The 20,608-nt window shown below is 52.9% G+C and overlaps 2 protein-coding genes across 2 annotated transcripts; one reads left to right on the top strand and one right to left on the bottom strand.

Moving 5' to 3' along the window:
* Positions 1 to 3,108: 3,108 nt before the first annotated feature.
* Positions 3,109 to 3,816, bottom strand: LOC115606383 (predicted GPI-anchored protein 58). Its single transcript, XM_030482224.1, has one exon. The coding sequence runs from the start codon at positions 3,814 to 3,816 to the stop codon at positions 3,109 to 3,111; it is 708 nt and encodes a 235-aa protein (XP_030338084.1).
* Positions 3,817 to 3,879: 63 nt separating this feature from the next.
* JDP2 (Jun dimerization protein 2) lies at positions 3,880 to 20,542 on the top strand. The gene is made up of 4 exons (XM_030482449.2): positions 3,880 to 4,104; positions 13,790 to 14,013; positions 18,508 to 18,612; positions 19,505 to 20,542. Exons 2-4 carry the CDS (start codon positions 13,813 to 13,815, stop codon positions 19,688 to 19,690), a joined length of 492 nt encoding a protein of 163 aa, XP_030338309.1. The 5' UTR covers positions 3,880 to 4,104; positions 13,790 to 13,812; the 3' UTR covers positions 19,691 to 20,542.
* The last annotated feature ends 66 nt before the right edge of the window (positions 20,543 to 20,608 follow it).

Here is a 20,608-nt window from a genome sequence, read left to right as displayed (position 1 = left end):
GCTCATCTCCACTGATGGTGCCATAAGGAGGGTGCACAGGGCAAGCAAAGGACTGTCATTGCTAGGGTCTTAAACATGCTCTCAATGCACTTGGAGGACATGGCACATCAAATGCAGGGACCCCTCAGGACCCTTGTCAGTGTTCTGGCTCACATTGCTGTGCCATGGGCAGGGCTGTAACAGCAAGAGTGCTGCTGAGAAACCTGGCAAGAAGGACCAGAACTGATTCTGCCTCCTTTGCCTGCCTTCGGAAGGCATGGGCCTGCCCCAGGCAGCACCCACTCCTGGTGCAAGAGGGCCACCAGACAATCCAGAGAAGAGGGGTGAGAAGGACAAGGATGGCTGTGGTGCCGTCACATGGCAAACTGGCCTAGGCCTGGATACAGTAATGAGCTGCACAATTCATCCACGCGTAGAAGGCAGAGAAATGCGTGCTGGTGTGCAAAAAGCAAAGACTTGTCCCAAGGACTGAGAGCAACTCCTTTGCTATCAAACTCCTGTGCTGGTGCAGCTCTGTTTTGCTCTAGAGTTCGCTCTGTTCCTGAAAACTTTCTGGCCCTGTGTTGTGCTGCAGGGACTGTGTTTCCACCTCCGTGAGCCTTCATCTTCCACATGCTTTATTTTGGACAAAAATATGCAGATCATCCCTTTCATCTGAGGAGAAAGCCATCTTTCAAATGGCGACGTACGGACAGCTTTGTGTGTTCTGTGCAGTGGCACTTTTGCTTTTTCCTCAGCCTCTCCTGTTTCCGTTGCAAATGCTGCCATTCTCGCTTGGTTAATTTGTCTTTGTCAGCACATGTTTCCACAGCACTGGTAAGACTGACCGTCCCTGGTAGGACCAGCCGTGTTTATCCAACCACTCCACATCCTTCGGCAAGCTGCCTGCTGTTGGTGACTTTTCTGTTCACTTTTACCCACTGAAGCCACAAATTCTCAATGAATTCTTACATCTTTTCTAGCCCGAATGAAACTATCCGAAAAGTAAACATGTTTGGTGTTTACATGAGGCAAAACCCAGCTTGGGAAAAGAACAGCTCAAGCACAGGCAGCTGAAAGAACGAGGAAAATTCCCCTGTGAGACAAGAGTTCCCAACTCAAAAAGGAGTGATGCAAGTTTGTCCCTTTAAACATGTGCGTAAGCGCTGTCCCGAACAAAGATGCTTCCCTGGAATTAGTCCTTCAACAGCTAAGTAAAACAAGTCCCAGTTAGGACTAGCTTGGATTATCATAATAATGGAGGCTCAGCTGCTGCCAAGACCTGCAGAGGGGAAGCAGGGAAGGAAAGACATTGTAGGCTGAAGGGTGGGATTCAGCTACCCCCTGTCCTGCCTGCTTCCTGACCTTCTTGAACACAGTCTTGGGTACACAGCTTTGGAATCAGTGCACTGCAAACACACTGCAAGTGCTCGTCATGTACAGACTGGTAGGTGTGGGGTCTCTGCTCCTGTTCCATGGGGACTGGTTGGGGGGAAAGAGCACCCATGAAGAGGTCAGCACTCGAGGCTGAGGCTGTAGATTCTATGTTGCAATGAGATCTCCCAGCTCTGCTCATTAGAGAAAGGGAAACGAAAAAGGGGAAAACAGTGGAAGACAGAGCAGGGAGAGCTCTCTTTCTTCCAGCCCCCAGCGGAGAAGGGGAAATGGCACTTTCCCACCTTCCCCAGGGCAGGGAAGGGCTGCAGGAGGAGCCATGTGCTGGACTGGACCTTGCTCAGCCAGGTCATTAGCCTCCTCTGAAATCCCCTTGGTTTTCCCTCTCCCTTCCCTCAGGATGCAGCAGCTGAGAGGGAGCTGCCATGCCCTGAAGGCAACTTGTGTGAACTGCTAGAGAGAGATTGTTTGTCAACCGCATTGGGATCCCTCCAGCTTAAGGCACTGGAAAAGTCTGTCCTATCTGATATAGGATGGGGAAGGAATGCATATGGGAAAAATACACCTCAGCTTGCGCTTCTCCCTTCCCCCAAAGATAAGGTGCCAAGATTAAAGAAATATTGGGGTTGTGTACAAAGGTGTATAGAAAGTATTCTGCCTCTCTGAAAATAAAAAACTAGTAGAACAACAGCATGAGGCTTTGAGCAACCTGGTCTAGTGGAAGATGCCCCTGCCTATGAGGGTAGAAATGAGGGTACGTGTACAGTGTCCTGCTGAGCCAGGTTGTTACCTATTTCTGTAGGACAACTTGAGCAAAGTATACCCTATATTGAATGCAGCATTCCCGGTCCCCTGTTCCTGCTCAGTCCCAGCACCCCATCTGAGTTCTCTCTCTCTTGCTGAGGCACAGAGGAAGAGGACAAGGCTGGAAGTGCTGGTGGTGAAACCTTGCAGATGATGAATTGTCAGTGGTGAAAAGAAATTAAATTGGTGAATAATGAAAAGAAACCATGACTGACAAGCCAGAAGGAGAACAGGGCAGGGTGGATGGTGCCTCTGTGCAGCTGGGTGGATGAGGAGGGTAGGTCAAAGAGATCGCAGTGTTGCTCAGCTCCATGACAGACTCCTCTAGTCTGTAATGACCTGCCCACAGGGACACAGAGGTCAGAGGAATTTGCTGGTTGTGAGTCCTCACCATGGTTCATCCTATTTGGAGACATGTCTCATGTCTTTCCCCATTTCCTTGGGCATAGGCTCAGGCGAAGGGAGCTGGGTAATGCCACTCAGCCTGGTAGTTTTGCTGGCCACTCTAGTATTTTTTCTTTCCAAAGGAGCCTTTCTGTCCTGAAATGCTTTAGCAGCAACAGCCCTGGAGCAGCTAGTGCCTCTGGCAGGTCCAGCGTGGCCCTGTAGCTGTGCAGAAGCTATGCTTCCTGGAATAGTTCGGCACATGCAGGTGGGAAGAGGCCAATGTTAGAGACAACGAGGAAGGAGACAGTTCAAATCCATGCAAATAAGTTATCGAGAAGGCTCCAGTCTGCCACCTGCTCCCCTGTCTCCACCTGACATCATGGTGCTAGAGCATGGCACACCATGAGTGTGCCTGTACCTAAGGCAATATCCCTCCTGGGGTGTCCCAGCGATGATAAGGGAAGAAGACCAAAGCAACTGAGCAGGGGAACCTTGAACCCCTCATCTTCCTCTTGGCTCCTCTCGGCTCCTCTCCATCCCAGTCTAAGTGCCAGTGGAGCTGGGGCTGACAGCCCTTGACCCGTGTACAGGGGAGACAGCATCGTGTGGGGCATGAGCCGGCCGGGCTGGGGTGGGATGAGATGGGAAGGCGCCCACTTCCCGTGGGGCCGAGGGGTTGCCCTGCAGCCCTCCCTGCCCCCGTGTCTGCTGCCCAGGGCCGGCGGGGTTGGTGCTGGGAAGCCCGGCCAGCCTCCGGTCCTTGGCCTCCTTGCTCCCAGGCGCAGGACTGAGAAGCGGGGTCTCCGCACAGAGCCTGTCCCTGCGGGCTGGCCCGGGCGGGACTGCGGCGGCACCGGGACGGGTCGCCGGGGCTGCCCGGGGCTGGGAGGCTGAGAGCTGGGGCGAGCGCACCCGGTTGAGGGGTGCGAATTGCCGGAGCGCCGTGGTGCGGAGGGGCCAGGGGGCACCGAGGTTGCCGTGGGGTGCCGGAACTGCCGGCTCGAGGGCACAAGGGTGCCAAGGGATGGCGGGTGCGGAGTCCCGAGGTGCGGGCTGTGGGGATGCTGGGCTGCGGGATGCCGGGCTGTGGGGTGCGGGATGCAGGGATGTCAGACTGTGGGGTGCGGGATGCCGGGGTGCGGGGTGCCGGTGCCCCGGCTGGTCCCACCCCTGCGCGGCGCTCCCCGCCCCGCGGCCCCGCTCCCCCGCCCTCCCTGACGTGTGGCGCTGGCAGCCCGGCCGGTTCCGCATTCCCGACCCCTCCCCGCAGCCCAGGGGCCGCTATATAACCGGGGCTGATGCAACCCACCCCGCCGCCTGCCACAGCCTGCGGGAGGCGCGCACCGGGGCGGCGGGGGGCGGCGGCGGCGGCCCGAGGCGCCCCGGCGGCGGCCGGCACCGACATCGACACCCGGCGGGGCCCGGGGGTCGGGGCAGCGCCGCGCAGCCGGGCGGCGGAGGCGGCGGGGCTGAGCCTGCAGCCCGCGCCCGGCCCCTGCGTGCGGCCGGGCCCCGCGGGCACCCCGGTCCCCCTGCACGGTGGGTGCGGGCGCGGGCGGGGGCGGGGAGCGCCGGGCGGGCCGGGACTGCGGCAGGGGCGGGCGGAGGCGGCGGGGGGCGCCCGGAGGAGCATCCCGGCACCCCGCGGCGGCGGGCAGGGTGCTGCGCTCCGGGCGGCCACAGGATCCGGCTGCCAGCGGCCGGGCGCCCCGGGGAGGCGCGGGCAGACCCTCCGCGGGAGCGGGCAGAGCCGCACAGGCGGCCCGTAGCGGCGCGGCTGTCCCCGCAGACAGCTACGCGCGGGGCCGGGGGTGCCGGGCCGCTGCCCCGCTCGGGCCCGCCGCAGGGACGGTGGCAGCGGCCTCGCCCGGTGCCCTCCTTGTCCCCGCTTCACCTGTCATGCGGGGCGCAGGTGGGGGGCCCGGGTTGCCTCCGGACCCCGAGTCGTGCCGTGCCGTACTGCGGGGAGGGCGGCGTTGCACCGAGCCGGGCCTCTCTCCCGCCTGCGGGGCCCCGGGAAGGAGAGGCACTCGGTCCCAAGTCCACTTTAGCAGTCAGGCATGGAGTTGAATGGAAGTTGCATTCTTTTGCACGGTGTGCTCCAGGAGGCACTTTTCTTTTTCCATGGGAGGGAAATAGGTTTGAGAGCAAATTGGGGGAAAGGGAGAAATACCAAGAGAGCAAGAGCCACATTATGTTTCCATTTTCCTTTAATGAAGGCCCTGTGGAGGTGTATTTGAAAACACAGGGTCTCCTATGCCTTCAAGGAGGGTGAGAACACAGTGCTGGCTGGTTCCAGGGCCATATGCAGCGTATGGTGGCCAATGAAACGAGGCCTGGCTCGTTCTCTTGCTTGTCTTGGCAGCCTGCTCCATGGCTTGCATTACCAGCCCTGGAACACAACCACTGCCAAACTGTGTGTGTGTGCGTGTGTGTGTGTGTTTGGACTCCAAGAGCTCAGCAGAACAAATGCTCCTGCAGCTTACACCAGGATTTTTTAGCTAGTTTCAAGAAAACTTGCATGAAAAACTCTTATCTGGAGGCAGTTTTCAGAGTCTGCACTAGGAATTCGCTGGTGAGTGCTTGTGTGGGGACATCTGGGAACGCCAGTCACTGGAGTTCAGATTCTTGGTATGACTCCTTCTCATTTAAACCAGCAAAAACCTGCCCATGTGGGGGATGAGTGTGTGGAAATGGGAGCGCCATCCAAACCTTCCCTGTGTCAAGCAGTGATTGCTTGTCCCAGGCTCCTGGGGTCTGGGGGATTAACAAGATCTGCTGAGGGTTAACATGCAGGTTGCTGCTTGTCTCCTCGCTGAGATATCAATGGATGCTTCTGCCTCCTCTTCATGGCTGAGCGTTGAGCATTTCCCTCCTTACAGGATGCAGAGGTATCTGTGCTGCAGTCCTTGTCAATGAAGAGTAGATACTCCCTCACACCTCTTGCCTCCTCCTGCCTTCTCCATCTGAGCAGTGTGTCCAACTAAGCTCCTGAAGCACAGGCAGCACTGAGTGTCTGCTCTGTGGTCTCCTTCCCCATGCTAGTGTTTGCTACTTCAGCTGCATTGCCTAGGCCAGGTACTTGACAGCATGCAGTGTCTTGAGTGTGAAGCTGTTGAGAGGCTCTTTTCACTGCAGTGGGCTGTTCCCGGTGGACTTGGCTCCAAGAGCAAGGGAGACAGAGCCATGGTGTGTCGTATGGACCCCTTGCCAGCCCGCATGTGTCCTGCAGTGGCATGCGTGTGTCCTGCTGCAAGGAGAAGGTATAGCAAACCTGATGACATCTGTCTTTGGCTGCTTGCATGGATTTCTTGGTTGATTGGAGTGTTCAGAGTATCAGTCCAAACATTGCAGGCTATTTTAACGTGCTGCCAGGGAGCTGAAGGTCCGTATGAGCCTGTCAGCTGAGCAGGGCTGTTGCAGACTAGCCAGAGCAGGTCTTTATATGAATTAGAGGTCTTTGTGGATGACCCTGGCATTTGGGGCATAATTTTGAGGAGCTTGTAGGGGGGAGGCTCTCATCTCTGAGGCCATCCTTAGCCCCTGAGGGCAGAGCTCTGTGCCAGAATAGGGCTGTCTTCTTGAAGAAGATTCCAGCCATGACCACCTTCCATGTGGTCATGGAAGGTCCTGAGGGATTTCAACAACTCAGTCGCTAACCTCAGTGTCTGAGCTGCAGCCTAGCTCAGACCCAGATATTCCTTCCTCCTCAAACCCCTTTTGAGCTGCTTCAGGTAGAAACAGGATAGCTTTTACCTTCCTGCTCTGTACTGCCGTCCGGTGTGTGGTGCAGCATTATTAAATGTCTGCCACAAGTAATTAATTGCAATCTCTAATAACAATACTGTGATAATTAATTCCAATTTTTTGCAGCTATTGCGATTAACTGTTGCAATAGAGGAGCCTTACCATGCTGGGTGCTGTACAAAACCTGCTGTCACAGGTTGCTTGCAAGCCAGTCGCTGCATTGCAGTGGTGGGGGCAGTGTAATGCTGAACTAGAGCTTTTTACTACCCTGTGAAGGTATGGAAGAAAATGTTCGGGGGAAAAGGAGGACTGTGAGGTGACTGCTTTGCTAATGGCAAAGGGGGGTGTTACTTCTAAAGCTGAGGACTGGAGGACCAGTATTTCCTCGTAATGGGGATAAGGAGTCAAAGCATCAGATGGGCAGGTATGGGGCCTGATGGTGGGAATCAGCTGGGGGGGGCTGCAAAACTGCACTTCTGCTGAGGAGAGGCTGTCTGTCCTGTGGGTACAGTGTAGGGAGCTGCGTGCCTGCCTGATGGAGAAGAGGAGGGAGGCGGCAAGATGCTCTGTGTTCCTGTTTTCAGAAAGCTTTTCATAGCCTTCTGTCTGTAAATGACTTGCACATTCCTCCTGCCATCTGTGTGAAACTAGATGTACAGGACTGAGCCAGACTGCTCCCACTCATGAAATCAGTTTAGACTTCCATCTCGTAAGGAACTGTCCTTCACAGCTCCTTCCTCTCTTTAGCATTGTGGCCCTGCAGCCCACTCACTGGAGCTTGGGAGTTTGGGATGGGACATTACATGTCTGGTGTTCACAAACCCTGCAGCTCTTCTCCCACCATGTGGGGTTGCCTGTGGGAGGAAGGGAACAGCAAGGGCAGCAGCTGGGGGTGTCTGTGGGAAGGGCACAAATGCTTCTTTGGCCCTGCACGCCCCGGGCCTGGTTCAGGAGCTGTGTCTCTTTCTTGGGGTGGAAGTGGAGCATGGAGGTGGTGGAGTACAGCGGTGTCTAGCATACTGAGGTGGCATACTTCAGCTCAGTGCACTTCGTAAGCCATGCTGTGACTGTGCCTTAAACTCGTCTTTAAATAAAGAGGAATCTCCCTGTTGCCATAAAATACTAAAGTTAGATCCTTGGTAAAGAGAGGGCATGCACAGTTTTATTCCAGTGGGTGTCACTGGAGCTTTTCAGTACACTACAGGTAGTGGGTTCCTTGGCATCAACAGCTTCAGCAGGTGAATGAATGAATGCACAGTGGCTGTTGTTAAAGTCCGTGTTTGCCAGCACTACTGCATGGGTATCTGCAAAGACTATTTACAGCCAAAGGGCTTGGCTGCAGCTGTGCTCTGGTGGTTGGCAAGTAACTTCCACACTGATTAGTGTGGCCTTTGGCACTGGTACTACAAGTCACTGCTTTTAACAATGCAGACCAGAATAGGCCAAACAGGAGATGGGGCAACCTGCTGTAAGGTACTCCTCAAAACTAGATGCATCAAATGCATCTAGACCAGATAGCAGTTGTGTGGGAATGGAGAGTATTGCATTTTAGACAACAGCAAAAACCTGTAATCGCATGGCTAGGTACTTGCGGCGGTGGGAATATGGGGTAGTGGCTTTCTGCCTTCAACTTCATTGTGGTTAACTTGGCATTCACTGGGGGCTGAACCTTGAAGTGAAAGAAGGTTCATAGGCTCCAGTGACCCCCAGCACCCTGCAGTCTTCCCATCCAGAAGAGTCAGATGGAAAAAAGGCAAGTGGCTCTGCGCTTCAGAGAAGGAGTGATAGCCAACTGCCCTGTCTTTGTTTGGAAAGTTGCATTCTTTGGGCATGAGAAGTTGGGCATGTCAGGAAAGGGTTTTCATGTAAATCATCCTTCTGCCAACAGAAGGAACCAGAAAGATGCAATGTATGACACTACAGGCTGAGCAAACTTGATAGCCAGGAGCTAAAAAAAGTAAAAAATTACAATAAAGCCTCAGTAAAATCTAAGGAACCATAAGTTGCTTTTCATGGATGGTAGCACTACTTCTGATCTCCACAGCAGACTTATAGTGTGTTGGCCAGGAGCAGATGAAAGGCCAGTTGCTGTGGCTTAGGTGCTCCAAGACAGTACATACAAATGTCAACAGTATGTGTTAAGTGCTAACACACTAATGAAGAGATCAAAGATGGCTTATATGGTGGCTCGCAGACTTTGGCAGTGCTCTGATGCATGGCAGCTGACAAGTAATGGCAGGCACCCCAGTTGAGCCTGGAGTGAGAGCACAACAGGCAAGCACAGAGAAGGGCTGATAGGACCATGTTAGTGCAGCACTTAACGTGGGCAAGAGAGAAACATGCTGGTATTTACAGAGTGTCAGAATCTGCTGGCTGGCAATATTAGGTGCTAGACTAGCTCTCTGAGCATTGGAAGAGCACTTGGATCAAACACTGCGGATGTCAGAGCATGTAAAATAGCTTATGTTGGAAGAAACTGTGATTTATAGACAGCAAGATTGAAAATAAGGTTGCAAACAGCCCTTATTCTCGCCAAGGAATCCGACAACAAGAGATAAGGCAGTAATGTCAATTTAAATTGAAGTGTGGCTGTTGGAGCCCACTTTGGGATTTTGTGGTCCTCTCTGCTGTTGATGCAACAGGAGCAACTGCGTTGGATTTATAAAGAAGCCAAAAGCACCTCTGGAAAAGCGAGGATGCATAGGATGGTCCTGGGGGAACAGTGGATACAAACTAAGGCAGTTCCTACGCAGGGAAATGAATGTAAGATTTCAACATGGGTAGGCTTTCCTGTGCCAGTTTTAGTCAGTGGGTAAGAATAGCACTGAAGAGGAGTCAGGAGGGGTGTGAATATAGGTTAGCAACCGGAGTACAAGCCCCCAGGGACACTGGATTGCGTGGATTATGCCTACGCACATTAGATTTATGCCATAACTGCTATGCAAACATCAGCTCCTTAAAACAAGCGGAAAACCCAACAACAACAAAAAAAAAAAAAGAAAAACAAAACCCAAACAAAGCAAAACCACCCAAAACACCCCCTTTTCCCCCCCCAAAAACGCCCAACCAACCAAAAAAACCCAAACAAACACCTCCCCAGAAAAACCAGCAGCAAAATCACTGGGGGAGGGACAGACCTAAACCAAAACACCCCAAAGCTCAAGCAAATGAAGATCAGAACTGCAGGAGAAAGAATAGGAGGATTCTATGATACGCAGGGGCAGTGTCACCAAGGAAGCTGAGCAACTGTATGGGACAGTAACAACTTGGTAAAGCTTCTTCCCACTTCGTCGTTGGCTCCAGAAGATAACAGACCCCAGCAATAGGAGAAAAACTGAGTAATGGGCACTGTCTTTAAGAAATATTAAATCAACCAGTGTAACAGACTGTTGACCATAAGGACATAAGTGGGGGACAAAGCACAGAAATACTTGCACTGGTGGGAAAGATGCAAGAAAACAAAGGTGAGCAAAGAAAGCTGAACTGTTGTCAGCTTTTTGTGGATGAGACTGCTGATAAAATAACAGAGCTTGGCCTGAGGTTGACCGATACCACAAGAAGAACAGTGCCAAAGCAAGGAAGCAAAAGTGACTGTAATAATTAAGAGAGTTTATAGACATTTTGGCAAGAGGTCAAGTCTTGTGTTACAGCATTTTAACCAGAACAAGGGGAGTGTAGAGGCAAAGCTAAAGAAATACAAACTGAATTTTGACCCATGAAATCACGTGCTGACCAGATTTTTGCTGCAAGAATAGTTGCTGAAGAGAGCACAAGCTGCTCATTGCTAAGCTGAAGTTTTAAGAAAGCCTTCTCTGTCTCCTAATTCACTCTGGAGCATCTTGATGTCATGGTAAGAAATGATGAATAGCACCAGTGCAGAAGGCACAGCTACTGTGAATGTAAACTGAAGCAGCTCGTGTCACGCAGATCCCAATGTCATATGTAAGGCTGCACATTCTCTTTCTCCTCGCTGCTTTGCTTTGCTGTTAGCTTCATTATGCGAAAAAGCATAGCTGATACAATGCAGGAATTGTGTGGTTCAGCTGTAGGACACCATAAGCTAGGTTTTACTGAAGATATGATTTTTAGCTCGTGTAAGGAGACACTGAAAGGCTGCCTGACAATGTGGAATAAAAGACTGTTTTAATAATCGGTTCTGAAAAGAAAAAATCTAGTAAGAATCCCAGCTAAAGAACTGTGTTAGAAAGTGAAGGAATACAGAGTTGAGTTGGTCCATGTGTCTTAGAAATAACAAACACTGCACTGGAATATCCAGAAAGGAATTAGGAATTGGCAGGGCACAAGCCATATTCACCTCATCCAGCAAGATGTGGCTTTTGAAAAACTGAAACTTAAGGGTCAAACTCAGATCTTGAACTTCAGTGTTACTTCTGTCCTACCATGCAAACCTGGTAGAAATATGCCGGAGCTATAGGCAGGCATGTCAGTGTCTTTCAGGGTAGCGGCCTTGGGAAGAAGACTGAAGTATTAAAGAGAATTACATGCCTTGGCTTTTTGACACTATCAAAGTACAACTTTTTACCTCTAGCATTAACCAGAAAAGAAGGTGAAAGTATCCTGGACTTTGGATGACAGGAAAGCCTCTTTTACAGGAAGGAGAGGCAAAAGGAGTCTCTGACCAGCAGGGAGTGACAGTGCCTGGGGCTGAGGGGCACTGAGGGGCTAGGCGGGATGATCTGTCACTCCACCCCGCTCTGCAGAGAGGGACATTCCTGCTGGGAATGGTTTTACGTTCCTCTCCACGGTCTATCTCAGCTTGACTCTTGGCAGTCCTTAATGTGCTCCAGAGCTTCCTGACCCCCTAAGTAAGATCCTGCTTGCAGAAGTCACTGGCCTTCTTCCCACCTACTTCTCAGCTCATCTTGATGTGCAGGTTCATGTTCTGCCAGGTGGCTCCTAGCGGTCTGGTTTGAACAGCCTTAGATTTAGTTTACACCGATGCAGGTGTGGTGTGGGCTTTGGCAGTGCAGACCCTGGATCCAGGATAAATTTTTAGAGCATGTTAGGTACTGGGCCAGCTCCTTCACTCTGACCTATGCCTGATGTCACACTGGTGCGGAGGCTATTTCAGGGCATAGTAAGCTACCAGATCAAAGAGGTGGAGGGAAAAGATGGACCAGAGAAAACGTGTTTTCTCAATTCTTTAGCCAGTTGTCTGTGGGGAGCTGCCCCAGGCTCAGGAGTGCAGGCAGTCCCATAGTCTGGAGAAGAGGTTTCTCCTCCTTCCTTGTTTCGTAAATTGGCATAACCCCAAACTTTGTCTAGCTGAGGACTTGCACTGTCCAGCCCAGCGCCCGAGTGTTGCCAGCTGCATGTCAGGATGGAAGACAACAAATGAAATCCAGGTCACCAAGTCCGAAATGGATTTAGGCATCCATTGCAGGGCTCAAGTCAGTTCCCAGCCTGAAGCCTGTGAAAGGGTGGGTGAGGGCCCGCAATCAGTGTGTGCCATAGCAGGTCATACATGGTATTTGCAGGAGGGGGACTTAAGCTCAAACTACTCAACTTGGGGATGGACATCTTGTGCTGACACCTGGGCCTCTTCAGTGGCAGATTAGAATATACGGCAGCTCACAGCACATTGCAGCCTGTAGGTGCTCTCTGATGCAGATCCTTGTCTGTCATGCCAGTAGGGCTTGCACAGCACCCGTGCTGGGAGCTGTGGGGCTTGCATAAGCCTTTCTACCCTTGACTAACCTGTATGATTGGCTTTCTTTCCCTTCTGCAGCTCATCTCTTGTTCCTTTGCATTAGCAAACATACCAAATAATCTGGGTAAAGAGATGAGCCAACACCAAGAAATCCTTAACTTCTCTGCTTATCATGATTAACCCTGTTCAACCTGCTCCCACTGACCCTGCTTGAGCAGGAGGGTTGGACCAGGTCATCTCCAGAGGTCCCTCCCCACCTCGACTGTTCCGTGACTCTGTGACCCAGCAGCCCTGTCTTGCATGCAGCTTTACTCAAGTTTTCAGCCTGGTACTGACATCGACTTGCCACCCTGGGACGGGAAGTGCTGAGCAACTGTGTCAGCTGGCTTGACAACATGTGTGTGTGCCTCAGCTTAGCACACAGCTCTACTGCCTGGGCCAAAAGTCTGCATCGCCTGTTACCTGGTCTCTCAGCAGCTGAGAGTGGGTGATTTGGAAAGAGTAGGGCAAGTGCATGTTATCCGTCGCTTAATCCTCACTCTGGCAGTCGATGCCATCAGAGCTGCCAGGCGTTTGTGCAGACTGATGTGACTGATGGTCCTTCGTGGACCCCTCTTCCATGAGTTTGCCCAGCTGCTTGCTGAATCCTGCCTTTTGACTGGCTCTAGTGGCTGTGGGAAGCCATTCAGTGACATGTTGGGTTCACTTTATTGGCCTGTTTTTCACTCCTGACACCACTGGTCCCTCTCTCTGCTGGTGGGTGCCTCCTGGCACAGAGGCAGGATGGGGTGGATGCCTGGAGGCTCCTGGAGTGTGCTGGGATCGGCCTGGCTGGGCAGAACAAGGAGATCAGTGCACAAGCACTAAGACACATTGTTGGGTTGAGTAGGGGGAAAAATGGTTGTTGTGTGGATGGAAGTTGACTCAATGTTGTAACTGGGTCACTTGTGAGTGTCTTGGATCACCTGTGAGTGTCTCAGGCCACTTACACAGGTAGAGACGTACTTGTGTTGTAGCAAACAACCACCTGCTCCCTTTGGTTTTTGGCTGGTGGAACAGTTCCAGCGTTATGGGCTTCCCATTTTAGGTAAAATTTTATTTCTTTATCTCTTAACCACTTGTTCTTCACGTTTCCTGGTAACTCCCTTTCTTCTGCCTATAAGAGACTTTGCCAAAGTTTGTCCTGATCCTACCCTTGCTGGTGCTGCAGTTTTTTTTCTTTCCTGATAGAAGCAGCCTTTTGCACCTTGCTCCATTTCCCCTCCCCTTCAGCCTTTGCATCTTCATGTCTGTGCTGGGAGATTTTTGATCTGTGGCAGGTTTTTCTCTTGTGGTTTTATCCCTGGTACCTGTGTGCCGTGTCCCAGCCCTGAGCAGTGGGCTGAGCCTGTCCAGAAGAAATCCAGCCGAAGGCATATTATGGTCCTCTTTGTGCCATTTTCTTCTTGTCCTAATAACCTACACGTTAATCGAAACCAGTTAAGAAGACCTCGGTCTTCTGCGCTCCAGAGAAAGGTGTACCAAAACCAGTCCATGAGACCAGTGCTGTAGCCAGCTCCTGTTCTTCTGCTTTGCCCCTCGGGTCTTTTCCCTTCCTGATATACACACCAGTAGTGTACCCTTCCTAGCAGGATTCATATATTTTGGTTTCTGTCACACAGGTTCTGCTTAGTCCTCACTTTTGCCATCACTGGGGAAGGGTGGGTGGTTTTTTAGGTGATGGGATCATAGAATAGATTTGGCTTGTTCCATGTTGTGAGGTCCTGTAGCTGGGTTGTAACAGGCCATGTCTCACTCTCCCTCCAGCCTACGAAGCTGTTTCCCCTGCTATGATGCCAGGGCAGATCCCCGACCCGTCCCTGGCAGCCGGCGCACTGCCTGGGCTCGGCCCCTTGACAGGACTGCCTGGCACAGCCCTGACCGCTGAGGAGCTGAAGTGCGCTGACATCCGCAACATCGGGGCCATGATCTCGCCACTCCACTTCCTGGAGGTGAAGCTTGGGAAGAGACCCCAGCCCGTGAAAAGTGAGGTGAGTCATGGGGGCTGCTGGCTGCCGGTGACCCTGCAGGGCCGTTGCCTTCCCCTGCCTGGCTTTCTCTCCTGCCTGTGCTTGGGTTTCCTGCCACCGTGGCCAGCAACGTGTTTTATAAGCATGTCATGTTGCCTGTTTGGTGCTGTACACGTGTTGGCGGCTGCTCCATGAGCTGCCTCTTCTCTGTGCCTGAATTTATGTCCCTGCTGCATGGGCTGGGAGTGGTGGCCTCAGTGTCCCAGACCTGACTGGTCCCATGCAGCCATTGGCAGCCAGCTGATTTCAAAGCCTGCTTGTGGAGCAGGGCCTGGTGCAGCCAGCATGGTCCCAGGTTGGTACATGCACCTAAAGGAGAAGCCATGCAGCCTATCAGAGGATTCGCATGATGCTTTCATCCCACCTCGAGCCCTTGGTGCTGCTGGTGTTAGTGTTGCCTTTCCTGTGAGGACAAGGCATGTGGGTGAGTGGTGTTGAGCAGCAGTGGTGACCCAGAGTGTGCTCCAGGCGCTGCTGGCTGGGGCTGCCCTTGCTCCACTGCTCAGGGCTCCTGGGATGGGGCACGTGAGCAGCTTCTGCAGCTTCTGCTTGGTAGCACAGGCTGACATGTCAGAATCAGGCTGTGGAGACTTGGGAGACACTTGCACAGCGTTTTCCTTGTGTGATTGTCTCATGTGTTGGTTGTCCAGTCTTTGACCCCTTGACCCTTGCTGTACTGGTGGTGAGTGTTTGCACCTCACACTTCCTACAGGCAGAGCTGGGAACCCATCAGCTCAGAGGCCCCGTGGTGGTGAGGGTGGTGGCTGCTGCCAGAAGGTCTGATAAACAACCCTGCTGAACAGTGCATTTGCTCCTGTGGATACTTCAGATGATGCCATGTGAGGATGGGGTGATGTGCATCCTCTAGAGAAGTCAGTGAGGCAGTGATGATGTGAAAAACTGTGATGAGCTGTGAGCTGAAGGGGGTAAAACGTTGTGTCCAGGGAGCAGCCCGATCTCTAAATGGTGCTGACATGTGATTTGACCTAACTTTCATGGCAAAAGCTCAGCAGCACCCAGGCCCACCTGCAGGGAGGGTGCCTGATGCTTACCTCTAGCCCCTTGCAGTGGACACTTGTGGGGAGAGCTGGTATGATGGAGTCCATCTGCTAACCTTGCACAGAAGCTTTGTGCCCAGGGGGTGTCCAATCAGCTTGTGCAGCATCCCACAGAGATCACCTGGAGAAGGACTGAGAAGTTCTGCAATGGCAAGAGCTGAGGTGAGGATGCTGTGGGAAGCCATCGGAAGGGCCTGGGGTATGCTAGTGGCTTTGGTCTCTCTGTGGCAAAGCAGTTGTGGGTTGGCAGCTGAAGCCAAATGCTGTCCCAAGCTGTTATGCAGCAAATGGGGTGCAGTGCCCGTCTTGCTTCATGGCTAGGGGAAGAAAGAGGGAGCGTGTAACTGTGCTGTCTTCCTAGGCACAGCTCCTTTCTTGGGGTGTCTCAGGCACTTCTGAGGTGGTCCTGTAACAGCTGCTTTTGCTTGGTAGGCATGGGGATGTAGTCTCATTGGCCTCTGTGCAACAGGGACAGGGCAGCTCTGCCCCACAGCAGGTACTGGAAGTGCCAAGTGTCCTCTGAGCCAGTTGTTGAGACACCATGTGGAGGAAAGATAAGAGGAAATCCACTGACAGCCCCCACGCGGCCACTGTCCCTGCAGCCAGTTCCTCCCCTGCATAGCTTGTGAAGCTGAGGGCAGCAAATGCAGCTGCCCCTGACACAGGCTTTGCAGTGAAAGCCTGCGGGAGCTGAAGCAGTAGCTGCTCATGCCATGAGCAGCCAAGAAGCTGCCCACACATGGTTTTGCAATGCAGCCTGCGGCTGCTTTCCTCTACCCAGAGCTGGGGGACGCTGGGTACCAGCACGCCATGCTCTGCGCAGTGCCTGCGAGAGCAGCCTGCTCTCCACGAGCCAGGGCACAGGCGGCTTCCTCTGCTGTGCTGGGGGGACCAGCACCTCCTGGCACTGTGGTGGCTGTCCCCGGGAGTGCACACAAAAACCACCCCTCAGACTGATGGGCAGCCCCACTGCGCAGGCTGCCTTTCTCTCAGGGCAGCTGGAGACAAGTGGTGCTGGACTCCTCAGGATGGTGATCGCCTCGGTCCCTGGTGCTGCTGACTGAAGCAAGTCAGGATCAGCCCCAGACCCACAGGGCAGCCCACAGGGCTCCCCTGGAGATCAGCTACTGAAACATGCTATGGGGTGATACACCATCACTGTCTCTCGTTCGTCTGAGTAGAGTCCTAATCCCCAGCACGAAGGTCATCTCACCTTTTTGAACTGAAATCAAACAGAAGCGGAGAGGGGGAAGCCTGGAAGGGGCAGCAACAGGTCACTTTGATTCTTACTGAATGGAGCAACTGGGCATGGAAATGTGTCAGGCAGTTCCCAGGGATACTGTGGGGCTTGTGCAGTCGCTGTTTGCTCTTCCAGCTCCTGTTACAGCCCCAGATGTACTTTGCAGGAAAGTGCATCTTGAGCTTTGGAGCTCTGAGCACGTGTCCCCTCTCTGTACCCTCCTAATAATGGTTGAACTAAAAGGCCAAGAAGCTATCTAAAGGGTAGATGAGTGGATGGGAATGGTGGCTACCCTGATGTCCACCTCCTCTTAAACTCTTCATGATAATTTTGTAAGAGCTGCTTATGCCTTTGCTGTGGGGTATCCTGGTCCTGCTAGGAGGAAAAAGCAGCAGAGCATGGAGTTAGTGCCTTCCTGGTCACTTGTGCTAATGCCTACCATGTCTGAGTGACATGGGTGCAGTGAGAGTCAGCCACTTGTAGCTGGACTTGGGGGCATCAGTGCAGTTCCCATCCTGGCTTTCCTAAGCATGCTGCATGATGCCCCATGGCACTGCCTTGGCAAAGGAATGGTGGCAACCCAGCATTATGGAAATCTGTGCATAGCTTGTGCTGACTTTGCTTTATATTTTAGCCACGGCTAAAATAGCAACTTTGGAATAATGTTTGGGAAGTAAGGTAGAGAAAATGCAAAAGCTATTAGTGCTAGGAAACTTGGACATCATTTTCTAAAGCGTTCTATACATGCTGCATATTGTACATGCAGCTTACTTAATGTACCCCTTCACCTTAACTCTGCTGAGTCAATGTCTTATCCTGTCCTTGCACATCACATTGAGATGTTTTGATGAGTGGGCTTTGGACTGTTGTGAATATTAGCAGTGTGCACAGTCTGCTGTGGATGGTGGCACATGCAGCATTCATTTCCTGCAGATACCACCAGTGTGCCTATGTGTGGGTTAATCTGGTGGTCCCCCACTCCCACCACCACTTTGTGGCCTTGGAAATCTCTGACCTTTCTTTGGAGGTGACTAAGCCCAGCCCTAGAGCAGCAAGGCTGTTCAGATAGTGTGTGCTGCAAGAGGCTCATCTGGGAGATGTGTCCCTCAGCCCCACTGACTTTGGAAGGTACTAAGAGAAGGATGCGTCTGCCTTCTCTGACTGGAACTGCACTTAAGAGACAGTGCAAATAGGCTGTGGAAGTGCTCATAAAGCAAATGTTTCTTCCACTGCATTTGAAAGGATCTGTACTGCCAGGTATTAGTTGATAGGAATGAGGCAGTTCAGACTGACGTCTCAAATTTCAGAGTCCCAGGTCAAAAGTGCTTGGAGACACTGGGGACCTTTACTTCTTTAGGCATGCTGCAAAGCATGGATGCTGACTTTGCAGGACATTCCAGCACTTCAGATCTTTCTTGAAGAAGCTGGTTTGGGTTCTCAGATGTAAGCATGCCATAGGCCATTTCCTCAGGCTTTGTAGTAAATATCCCTAAATACTTTGATTATGGGTTTCTGACCCATAGGGCTTGTGGTTTGAGTCAGACATCACAGAGCAGCTGAGTCATGGCGAACAGTGCAGGCACTGCTGTGTCCTGCTTCTTTACAGGAGATGCAGGACCTGTCACCACGGTGGCCCTGTGACAGGCAGTGGTGGAGCTGCAGCAGACAGTCCCATGTACTGGAAGGGGGGAAGAGCATCCAGGCCCAGCTGGGGGACCTCTCAGGTTTCTCTGCCTCTCACCCTGGGCTGTGTGTGTGATGCTTCGAATGACTGTGCTCACAAAGCTGTGCCTGTAGATGTCTGTGTGATGAACTGTGCTTGTCTTTGTGGGATGGGGCTCTGTTCCCCTTGTCTCTGCCATCCCTCATGGGGGGAGCAGCCCTGCAAGGAGTTGTATATCCCCTGCCAGCTGGGTCCCCAGCTGTGGGTACCGTACTGGTCTCCCTCCCTGTGTCCTCACAGTGTGGAGTCAGGGGCCATGGCAGCAGCATGCTTGGTTCCTGGTGAGGATTAGCCCACATCACTGGTGGCCACTGGCACACATGGCTGCCACCCCTCTCCTTGCCCTGCCTGGTGGGGCTGCTGATGCTCACGCCTACCTCCTGCCCTGCCCCACACCTGCCGGCTCTGACCTGAGCTTCTACATCTCGTTGCAGCTGGATGAGGAAGAGGAGAGGAGGAAAAGGCGCCGGGAGAAAAACAAAGTAGCAGCAGCACGATGTCGTAACAAGAAGAAGGAGAGGACGGAGTTCCTGCAGCGGGTGGGTGCCCTGACCTCTGCCAGGGCACAGCAGGGATCTTGGCGGGGTCACCTCCCTAGCAAGGTGCCCCAGCTGTGGGCAACACTCCCTCCTGAACTGCCCTGCTTTGCTCCTGTGCCCTTACTGGCAAAATACAGGCCCATTGGCCCCCTTTCCATGAGGCTGTGAAGGTGGTGGCCAGGCAGAGCTTACAGGCATCCCTGTGCCCATGGTACCAGAGATGGAGAGGGCTAAAGGTGGGCTCTGGGGGCTACCTTCAGAGGGCTGAAGGAGGGCTGATAGTATCCCTGCCTTAATGCTGGAGGAGGAACACCCATGGGAGTGTGGCACAGGAAAGGGGCTGACAGCAATGCGGGTCTCCTGCCCAAATTCCTGAAGGTTGCCTGGTTTATAGGCCAAATGCCATCTTGCCTGTGACCCCAAGGCAGCAAAACTCTTACAGCACCTCACTGCTTTTCTGCAAGGGGTAGTAGGACATGGGCAAATGACACAGTGGAGGACAAGGAGCCATTTCACAAGGGCAAATCCTTGCAGATGGGGGGGGAAAACTTAAACATAGGTTTGTTTCCAAACACCTGTCCAGACCATGGAAAGCAGCCAGGCAGGGGTTTTGCTGTGGTGCAGCAGAGACCTTTCCTAGGAAGTGGGTCTGTGTTTTGTTGTGGTGGCACTGGTAATGCAAGGCAGCGGGGCTGAGGATGAACTGCCTGGAGGGACCTGGGGATGAACTGCCTGGAGGGACCTGGTGCCTTAGCAGGTCCTCAGGCTGCTGCTGTGCTGCAGGGGCTGAAGGACAGCACTGAGCAGAGGTGGCTTGTAGGCCAAATTGTTTCTCCTTCTATCTTGTCCTGTTGAAGTAAAGTCACATGTGGTTGTGTTTCTGTCCTGCTAGGAGTCTGAGCGTCTGGAGCTCATGAATGCTGAGCTGAAGGCCCAGATAGAAGAGCTGAAACAGGAGAGGCAGCAGCTGATCCTGATGCTGAACCGGCACCGTCCCACCTGCATCGTGCGGACAGACAGCATCAAGACACCAGAGAGTGAAGCCAACCCGCTGCTGGAACAGCTAGAGAAGAAGTGAAGGTGGCACTGGGCCAGGAGGAGGAGACAGTGGCGCAGGGTCTTCCAGGGTCTCTAATGTATGTACTGTATGAAGAACTGTGCACCCAGGCCTGGTGCAGCCAGCACCCAGTGGGCTTCCTTGGGAACTATGGACCAGACAAATACGGGGACAGAGAAGATCAGGAACCTTCAACCATGTATTCTGAGGCTGAACCTGGGAGCAGGGCTAGTGGCGCCGGTGAGGGTAACCTCCCTGTGATACCTCATCACAGCCCTTCAGCCTGCTCACAGCCCTGGGGACCCACGATGCCACAGCATGTCCCACGAGGACTACACACCCCGTGGGGAGCAGGGGCCGCGCGGTGCCCACCAGCACCCTGCCCAGCGGCTGCTGCTGCTCCTGGCACACGCTCCAGAGGGAATCCCGCACCCAAGAACCGCAAACACTTGATGCAGCCCCATGTGGTGGGCAGGCCTGTCGGGGCTCGGTGGCGCAGGCGCCCCCCGCAAGCACACTCAGTATAATGTTTACAGCCCAGCTGTCCGTGTCGGCCGTGCTTTTGAATGCACATTTTTACACTTTTTTAAAGTATTTTTTACAAAGTTTTTATACAGCGATCTCTATATGGATTTATATAATCACTAGATGTGATCCCATAGAAATGTATGTTATGATGGTCTGTTTGTTACAAATGCATATGCCACAGTTATCTCCATTGTGTTACTTGTCCGGTAGCGTCTGGCTTCTTTCCTGCCACACTGGGAAGGGGCTCCAAGCTGCCCTCTGCAGTGGTGTCGCTGCCCTCTCCATCCATGTATGTCCTTCATAATATTCAGTTCTGTATCTCTCAGTAAATGTTACCTTTATGTATGCTGTCCTCCTGTGCTCTGTCCAGGTCAGGCCATGGTGGGCTCTGGCCAGAGCTTGGCACTGTGG

The sequence above is a fragment of the Strigops habroptila genome, chromosome 4 (genome assembly GCF_004027225.2).
Source record: "Strigops habroptila isolate Jane chromosome 4, bStrHab1.2.pri, whole genome shotgun sequence".
NCBI lineage: Eukaryota > Metazoa > Chordata > Aves > Psittaciformes > Psittacidae > Strigops > Strigops habroptila.
Note: the sequence above shows the minus strand (reverse complement) of the source record. Positions and strands in the feature narration are given on the sequence as shown.